Source organism: Arabidopsis thaliana (genome assembly GCF_000001735.4).
Source record: "Arabidopsis thaliana chromosome 1 sequence".
Lineage (NCBI taxonomy): Eukaryota > Viridiplantae > Streptophyta > Magnoliopsida > Brassicales > Brassicaceae > Arabidopsis > Arabidopsis thaliana.
Window position 1 is genome coordinate 15598807 of NC_003070.9, and position 9604 is coordinate 15608410.

The following is a 9604-nucleotide window of genomic DNA, read 5'->3' on the forward strand; positions in this document are numbered from 1 at the left end:
GTCATTAGGGTAATTTGACTCATATCAAAGATTCAAATCCAAAAACTCATACGGACTTCGACTACACCATCAAAGCTTTGAGAAGCAAGAAGAAGCTTAGTTAGCGTTTTTGGTGTGATATATGACTAGATGTTGTGTGTATGATAGAGTATAAGAACTTGTAACGCAACTGGATCCCAAAAGATAAAGTAGTGTTTCCTTGTCAGAAGATTCAAAACCAAAAACATCATACGGACTTTGGCTACACCATCAAAGCTTTAAGAAGCAAAATAAGCTAGAACCGCTTATTTGGGAGTCAAATATGAGTACAGCTTTGGTAAATGATTTAAGTATAAGCTAGAACTGCAAGTGGATCCTCAAAGCTAATGTTGTGTTTCCCTGTTAAAAGATCCAAAACCAAATTATCATAGGGACTTCGGCCACAACAACAAAGCTTTGAGAAGCAAAATAAGCTTTCTTAGCATATTTGGAATCAAGTTTGGTTAGTAGTCGTGTGTTTGGTTGAGTATATGAACTAGAACCGCAACCAAATCCCAGAAGCTAACGTAGTGTTTCCATATTAGAAGATCAAACACCAAACAATCATATGGACTTGGGTGCACTATCAAAGCTTTTTGAAGCAAGAAGAAGCCTAATGAGGGTTTTTGGAGTCGAATATGACTAGATGTCAGGTGTACGATTGAGTATAAGAACTAGTAACGCAATTGGATCCCTGAATCTAAAGTAGTGTTTCCCTATTAGAAGATTCTAAACCAAAAAATCGAAGGAACTTCGGCCACACCATCAAAGCTGTGAGAACCAAAAAGAAGCTTGGTTAGTGCTTTAGAAGTCAAAATGACTATATCTCATGTGTATGATTGAGTATAAGAACTAAAACCGTAAAAGAATCCTGATAGCTAAAGTAATGTTTCCTTATTAAAAGATCTAAAACCCGAAACTCGTAGGGACTTCAACTACACCATCAAAGCTTTGAGAAATAAGAAGAGTCTTGGTTAACATTTTGGAGTCTAATATAACTAGACTTCATGTATATGATTGAGTATAAGAACTAAAACCGCAACCGGATCCCAGAAGGTAAAGTAGTAATCCCTTGTTAGAAAATCCAAAACAAAAACGCATAAGGACTATGGCTACACCATCACAGCTTTGAGAAGTAAGAAGAAGCTTGCTTGGTTTTTAGGTGTCAAATATAACTAAATGTCCTGTGTATGATTGATTATAAGAACCGCAATTGGATCCCAAAAACTAAATTAGTGTTTCCCTATTTAAAGATCCAAAACCAAAATTTCATAGGGACTTTGGCTATACCATTAAAGCTTTGAGAATCAAAAAAGAGCTTGGTTAGCGTTTTTGGAGTCAAATATGACTAGATGTCGTGTGTATGATTGAGTATAAGAACTAGAACTTCAACCGAAACAAAAGCTAAAGTTTTGTTCCCTTTAAGAAGATCCAAAACCAAAACCTCTTAGGTACTTCAGCCCCACCATCAAAGCTTTGAAAAGCAAAAAAACCTTGGTTAGGGTTTTTGGAGTCAAATATGACTAGATGTCATGTGGATGATTGAGTATAAGAAATAGTAACGCAACTTGATCCTAGAAGCTAAAGTAGTATTTCCCTACTAGAAGATGCAAAACCAAAAACTCAAATGGACTTCGGCCACACCATCAAAAAAAGCTGAGATACAAAAAAAGTTTGGTTATTGTTTGTAGTCAAAAATGACTAGATCTCATATGTACGATTGAGAATATGAACTAAAACCGCAATAGGATACCGATAGCTAAAGTAATGTTTCCCTTTAAGAAGATCCAAAACCAAAAGCTCATAGGAACTTCAGCTACACGATCAAAGCTTTGAGAAACAAGAAGATGACTTGGTTAGCATTTTGGAGTCTAATATAACTAGATCGCATGTGTATGATTGAGTATAGGAACTAAAACCGCAACCGGATTCGAGAAGGTAAAGTAGTAATTCCTTGTTAGAAAATCCGAAACAAAAATGCATAAGGACTACAACTACACCATCACAGCTTTGAGAAGTAAGAAGAAGCTTGCTTGGTGTTTTGGAATCAAATATGACTAAATGTCGTGTGTATGACTCAGTATAAGAACTAGAACCGTAACAGGATCCCAAAATTTAAATTAGTGTTTTCTTGTTAACAGATCCAAAACCAAAACTTCATAGGGACTTCGGCTACACCATCAAAACTTTTAGAAGCAAGAAGAAGGTTGGTTAGCATTTTTGGAGTCAAATGTGAGTAGATGTTGTCTATATGATTGACTACAAGAACTAGAACCACAATCGAATCCCCGTAACTAAAGTAGTGTTTCCATGTTAGAAGATCCAAATCCAAAAGCATATAGGAACTCTCGCAAAACCATCAAATCTTTGAGAAGTAAGAAGAAGCTTAGTTAGAATTTTTAGAGTGAAATAAGACTAGATGTCTCGTGTATGATAGAGTACAAGAATTAGAAATGCAATCGGATCCCATATGCTAAAGTTGTGTTTCCAGGTTAGAAGATCCATAACCAAAAACGCAATCGGTTCATATTCTTTGGTTTCTGGAAGAGAGTTAAGGAGAGTGTTCGTAACAGAGAAATAGAGAGTTAGTGTAGAGAGTGATGGGTGATCAAGGAAGACGATTCCCAACGAGATGTCGATCGGGGAAGCTATAAGGATGGGTACATCAAAGACTGCTAAAAATCCTGGAAGATTATTTCATTAGTGTCATAATGGATCTGTTGAGGTAATTTCAATTTTCATATATGTTTTATTGTGTTTGAAACATTATTATGAATTTCGTTTTGTGTTAGAGAGTCAGTGGTATAACATGTTTACTCTTTCTCTCATTCGAAACAATGAACCCGAAAACATAATTTTAATTTTTTTTCCCATACTAAAACGACGTCGTTTCCTCAATACGAGTTAAACGACGTTGTTTTTAAAATGCCCAAATGTCATGCCATCGACCTGTTGTCGCTGACTCACATTTGTTAAAGATCAACTAACACCGTTAAAATTTATATTGAAATTGGCTAATTTAATAAAGGTTATGTTTTCAATTTCAATTTTATTTCGGTTCAGGTTGAAATAGACTGGGGGGTCTGAATCTTAGGTTTTTCCCAGCAAAAGTCTGGGTTAATAAAGGTTATTTTTCCCAAAAGCTTTGTGAAGCCAGAGGAAGGTTGGTTAGAGTTTTGGAGTCAAATATGACTAATTGTAGTGTGTATGATTGAGTATAAGAACCAATAATTTTTAAACTAAGTTTAATTCTAAAATCTTGTGGTGTTTGCAATTGATCCCTGGCAACGGCGGCAAAAATTTGTTACGGGTAAAATTCCTATAACAAGTTTACCCTAAATTAAACTGTAAATCCACATGAAATCATAGTAGTATTTAGGGATCAAATCCACAAAGATCAAGAAAACACAAAAAAAGACTTACAAAGAATGAAACTAAGCTTGTATAAAAAGGAGTACTAAGAACTCAAAGGCGTTTTGCAAAAGGAAAAGAATACATAATATAAGAAATAGAGTTTTAGAGAACACATCATAGATATATAGTAAAGCCATGCTAGAATAGATTAAGATCATGTATGATTCTAGATTTCTATTACAAATTACCCTATGGTTAAGTGATATTATCATATGAAGGATTTCTTCACATCATAAGTGAAGAACGACTACTTACTTTATGAGAGGAAATAAATCAAACATTAAGATCACATTTTAATAGATTCTAAAAAAACAAATAATTGTCCTCAAGATTTGCCTTTAACTAGATTGATCCACCTCATCCAATATCCTTTTGAGACTAGAGGTGATTTTGGTTTTAACATAATTGTAGTGTTTCAGCCTAAGCTTTAAAACACAATCTTAGAGTTAGTAAACAATAGAAACATAGCAAATAACCTGCACTCTAGGTATCAAAACACATCTTTGTTGGGGTTCTTCAACTGTCGTAATTGAAACGGTACCAATCCTACCGATCGGTATACTCCATAATAAAGCTACTCATTCATGATCAAGGTACATCTTATCTTTGTAGAGAGAGGATCATGAGTACTAAAGGAGTTTTCCTCGAGAGATCAACAAATTAAAGCAATAAAATAAATTAAAGAAGATTAAGGAAGGAAAGAACACTTTACAACTAAATAAAACGTAAAAGTAAAAACCTTCTATGCGGCTACAAATAAAGGAGTATATATCAAAGGGACGTATGCCTAAAAGAGATAGAGGCTATTAATAATAAAAGCTCATAGATTGGTGGACAGACCCAACTGATTGGCAGAACAGTTGATTCTTCACTAGTTGGCGCAAAACCTTTGCCGAACGGGCCTGACCTTCTCTTCATAAGCTATATTTCAGCCTATTTTGTTCTTATAATGCTCATTTTAGTTTTACAGAATTCCTAAAAAGCCTTATAAACACGAAGAATGGTTTGTTCTTTGATAAAAGACTAAATAAAACAAGTAAAACCTATCACTTAGCAGTGGTTGGTTCAAAGAATAATCATAGAATATTATTTGGTGCAAAGTGTCTTCGGAGGTGCCCTTCCCTCTACAATCGGAGTTGGAAGCTTTAACTTGGAATGAAGAATTTTCTTTCAAGAAAAGATTAGTTGTCATGAATTTGTAATAGATTGTTCTACCATGCTCTGTTTTTCTCTTATGTATTCTCTTTATTTGATTTATTATAATAACGACGTAAGAAAAAAGAAAAGAAAAAAAAAACAGATTAATTTAGTTTTATGGAATTGGTGACTGCAGATTTTCTGAATCTGGCTGAATGTCTTACCATATAGACTCATAATGATCCAAATGAGTAAAATTCAATTAATATTATAAGTTTATAACTTCGTAGAAAAAGGAAAGAAAATTAAAAGAACATGAATGACAAAAGCATATAAAGAAAAACTGGAACTTCAAATTCGAATTACATAAAAATTTAGACCTCGAGCTGAGATCACGTCAAACTAGATTGTTACTACATATATCCTCTCTCATTGTTTGTAACCTTGCAAGTCTTCCCAAGAAATACTTAAACGTGTATGGATATGACGAATTTCACGTAAGCTCGTATATCTTCCTTACAAAGGCCTAGTATGTCGTCCTCTTGCCCGGCCGCACAAACGCGAATTCTTCGGGATAGGGTACTCATCTCTCAAAGACGTAGATGACGTGAAGACACGTAAGTAAAGTTGTTGTCCCAAGTACTGTCTTGCCCAAAATTCTGATCTTAAGTTCCACATTCCAACGTTGTCTAATGCAATGTATATGGCTGTCCATGATTTTGGGTACACCTGAATTCCCGTAAATGGATAATGTTTATAATTAGAACAAGAAAACACAATGTGTTAATTTGACAATGAAAGGGGGAAAAAAAAAGGGCTCACTTGGACTGTGGAACGTGAAACTGCATCGCGTAAATTATAACCATTTCTGCTTCCTGTCTTCCACTGTCCACCATCCATCCTGCAGTTGATCCAACCACAACACACTTTGTTTAACTCGTAAGAAAACAAAGAAAATAATAAATGAAGAGCGTGAAAATAGACAGACATACCCGACCACCCAAAAGGAGTAACCATTGAGATGATAACTTTGGACGATATCTTCTTGGTTCTCGAATACAATCTCGATAAAGGTTCGATAGTCGACTTGCAAAACTGAGGTGTCAAGGTATAAACCTCCATATGTGGGTTTGTCTGAGATGCTGTTGATCTTATAGACACCGCTAATCTTGAAGAAGTCAGCCAGTTTTAGAGGGGTATCAGCTGGCACAAATGACACACTATTGACACCATATCTTTGTTTCCCGTTTATCTGTCCGGCTGAACTACCGAACACAATTGTCCTAATGAGCGGTATAAGACCATAATGGTATGAGCCTTGCGGGTTTGGTCTTGGTCCACTAGCTGTCAAATTGGTTCTACGAAAGAAAAATTATTCATAGCACTTATTGGAGAGGAGCATAAAACACTTAATCACATATGCAAGAAAGATAAGTACCTGATGGCACGTGCTTGGTTCAAGGACCAATCAACCTGAATAGTGGGACCGCCAGGAATAGGACCAGAAGCAGGGGTAGACGAGCCACTGTAGCGAAGAACCCCGGTGGTGGTTATGATTTTATCCGTGAATCGAGACGAAACAACCACGTAGTAGTCACGAGGAGATTGGTCAGCAGTAATTAGAACGGAGTAAGACTGGCCAACGTGAACGTCAAGAGAGGAAAACATGGTTTGAAGTGTGTGCGTCCCTTCGACTTCCACAAGCTTCATTCTGTGGTTTTGGATTCGGAAGTTCAGAGAATCTTGTAATCCAACGTTTGATATCCTCAATCGGTATGTTTTTCCTATTACAACCACATACACAAAAAAAAACGTTTTTCTTTTTAATTTTGGAAGGACAAAAATTGTAGGAGATTGACAAACATCAAATGCTAACACACCTTGTTCAACGTTTAAGGTAGCACCGTTACTTCGGCCATTGATAAGAATACCATCAGGCGAAGGTAACTTCCTTCCTCTATCAAGACGAGACTTCAAATCCTGTAAAACAAAAAACAAATAGTTGTGAGTATTTTTATCAATAACGTTTGCATGCATGAGTTAAAAATAAAATAAAATAAAAAACCGTTTGCATGAGATTGAAAAGGTGTATATTTGTTTAGGATCATATATTCATATTATTACCGTGTGATTAAATTTGTACCAATCTCCAATGAGGACAGTGTAATCTCCTGCAGGGTCAGCAAATGGAACTGGAATTCCAGGACGGCTAAGGATTCTGATACCTCCGAATCCACCAGCTGCCTTGTGAAAGGCAAGAGATGGGAAGTAATAGAAACTTCCAATTTGGTCTTTCACTTGCAAAATGTATGTGTAGTTGCTTCTCGGTGGAATTGGACACGTGGTTCCGTACATTCCATCAACATAAGAATTTCTTCTGTTTTGTACTCCGTTCCTGTCCATCCAATTTTTTTCATTAGAATAAAAAACGAATATAATTCACACACTTCTATTTTTTTTTTGTTTTTATCTTATGTGATTCGTTAAAAATCTATACTATAATAAAACTTTAGAAACTCTATACTACAAGGTAAAACTAAAGCATGTGCATTGAATAATTTCAATCCCTTTGTGACCTTTTCTTGTTAGTTATGAAAAATGTCATGAAGATGGCCTAGTTAGTGGATGTGGGTGGGACCTATTCTAAAAGACAACGTAAATTCGACGACATCGCCGACATTGTTCACCGAAAGGGGTGGTCCGGTGGAAGACAGCTAGTAAATTAGGGAGAGACGTGGCAAAATGTGGAGAGCAATATTATTCTGTTATCATTGTTGTTTCATCATAAAATCGTACTATTATTTTTTAAAAAAAGGAAAATATATACATATTATTGTCGCTAATGTTTAGGAATGGACAGAAAACAAATATTTTAAAAATTAATGATTTTAATTATTCGATTTTTTTAATTAAATAATTGATTTTCTTATTTATTTTAATTAATAAATTTTTAAATATCTAAATATTTAAATATTTAAAAAATTTTATAATATTTACAGATATCTACTTTGATAAATTTATATATATCTATATTAGTAATATCAAAAACATATAACATAGTAATATGTATTAGTATCATTATTACTTGATGTCACTATCTTTTTTGTTAAAGTAGAATGCATACTATTGAAAAAATAAAGAATTGATTGCCACCCGATTAATGGCAAAACCCAGTCTCACTATTAGTTATCTTTGATTAGTCTTTCTTAGGAAACTGTTTTAATACTCCTACTAGATTTTCGGTAATTGTTTATAGACGTATGCCACATACGTCATTATGGACCATTTCAAGTTGCCCCAAGTCTACATTTATAACATTCACATGCTTTGCTTTCGTAATAGTGCGCATTTCCACAAATATTTATTTACGTTATCAGCCGTAAAAGTTTTTTTTTTATCTTTTAATTTTTGTCAGCAAAAGCAAAAACAAAACTGTTTTCAGGCATTTTAAAGACTTTTCTTTGCTAGATGAGCCTTTAATTTTTCCATTTCAGTTTTACATACATAAATTTTCTATCCGTGATTTTCGTGATCTAACAATCTAGATTACAAAGTAAATATCTGATTCCTACAGTTGACATATTAGTACACATGGTCTTAGTGAATCGGAGATGATAGTAGATAATAATATCTAATGGAGGAAATGAAGATCTTTTATTTGGTTTAGGTTCTTCAAAATAAAAACAATTTAAACAAAAAATGGATAAAAACAAAAAAAATAAAGGTATTTTCTTATTCAAGTTAAAAAAAAAAAAAACTATTCAACTTCGACAAGTCAACAACATATAACCACAGAAGGCAAAGAGGACAAAGTAAGTAGTTCCAAATAACGAAAAAAAGAGATGTTACCATGAGATTAAGAAAGGCTCGTCTAAGCTGTTGTGTACGTTAATGATGAGATTGTCGTTTGTCACACTGTGAATGTCTGGTCCCGGAAATTGCCCATTAATCAATATTCCCTATTTTTCATATACCAATAATATAAAAAAACAATTAGCATCATCGATTAATTCAGTTCACCGGATCTAACCTTCATTGTCACAATATAAAAAAGAGTAACTTATTTTATAAAGTATTGATCTGCACATTTTAAACCAATCATTACACAAATGATACACTTTAAGGAACAAAAATCATCTCGAAGATACATTTTTTTTTCACAAGTAAAGAAGTAATATGCAGTCTATACGTAAAGAGTTAAACAAAGAGTTCTTTTTTTTTTTTTGTAACATCAAGTTACTAACATGAAATGAAATGTGAGTGGAGTAGAGAAAATGAAAAACCTGCTGACGAACACCGAGTGGGTAAATGTCGCCGTATGTTACATTCCAGTCAAAGAATCGGTATGGACTCTCCGCGGTTACCGCGGCGAAGAATGATAGGCAGAACAATAGGATGGTGCCTCCGGATCTGCCCACCGCCATCATTTTTAATGAACGACGGCGTTTCTTGTGGAGAGAGAGAAAAAAAAATAGAGGGAGAATGTAAGTGTGAGGAAGAGAGAGAGTGAGTGATATGAATAGACACACACTTAGTTATGTAAATTTAAGTGCGTCGAGGGAGAGACGAGTGGAGTTCATAGACTTGGCCCCAACAAAAAAAAAATAGTAGTATAAATATTTGAGTATTTAAATACATTGATACAAGTTAAAAAAAAATTACTGCGTTGACTTAAATTGTGAAGAATAATTTGAATTCTTATTTTTTCAAGAAAATAATCTAATTAATCGAAGTAATATTAGTTAATTTCGTCGTAAAACCGCATTGACTGTTTTCACAACCATCGTTCAGATTTTTGGTATTTAATTTTTGTAATTTAGCAGTTTTTTTGTATTACCAAACTTTCTTTCATCTTATAATTAGGAAATCAAACTTTGTTACCCTGTTCTACGTGTTTTCTTGATTTGAATAAATTTCCTTTTCATCTTATAGTTAGTGAGCAATTTGAGTAGGTAAGTGGTTTGAACTTTAAATTACAAATTAAAATTATTGATGTTTTTCATTATAAACACGGACTGTTATTAATGCTACAAGG

At 34.1% G+C, this 9604-nt stretch overlaps 1 protein-coding gene across 1 annotated transcript; it reads right to left on the minus strand.

The window, feature by feature from the left end:
• Positions 1-4761: 4761 nt before the first annotated feature.
• Positions 4762-9160, minus strand: SKS6 (SKU5-similar 6). The gene is made up of 8 exons (NM_103408.3): positions 8853-9160; positions 8419-8528; positions 6694-6964; positions 6450-6549; positions 6008-6353; positions 5562-5927; positions 5392-5470; positions 4762-5298 (listed from the first exon to the last, which is right to left on the minus strand). The coding sequence occupies exons 1-8, from the start codon at positions 8994-8996 to the stop codon at positions 5086-5088; spliced, it is 1629 nt and encodes a 542-aa protein (NP_564479.1). The 5' UTR covers positions 8997-9160; the 3' UTR covers positions 4762-5085.
• Between the last annotated feature and the right edge of the window lie 444 nt (positions 9161-9604).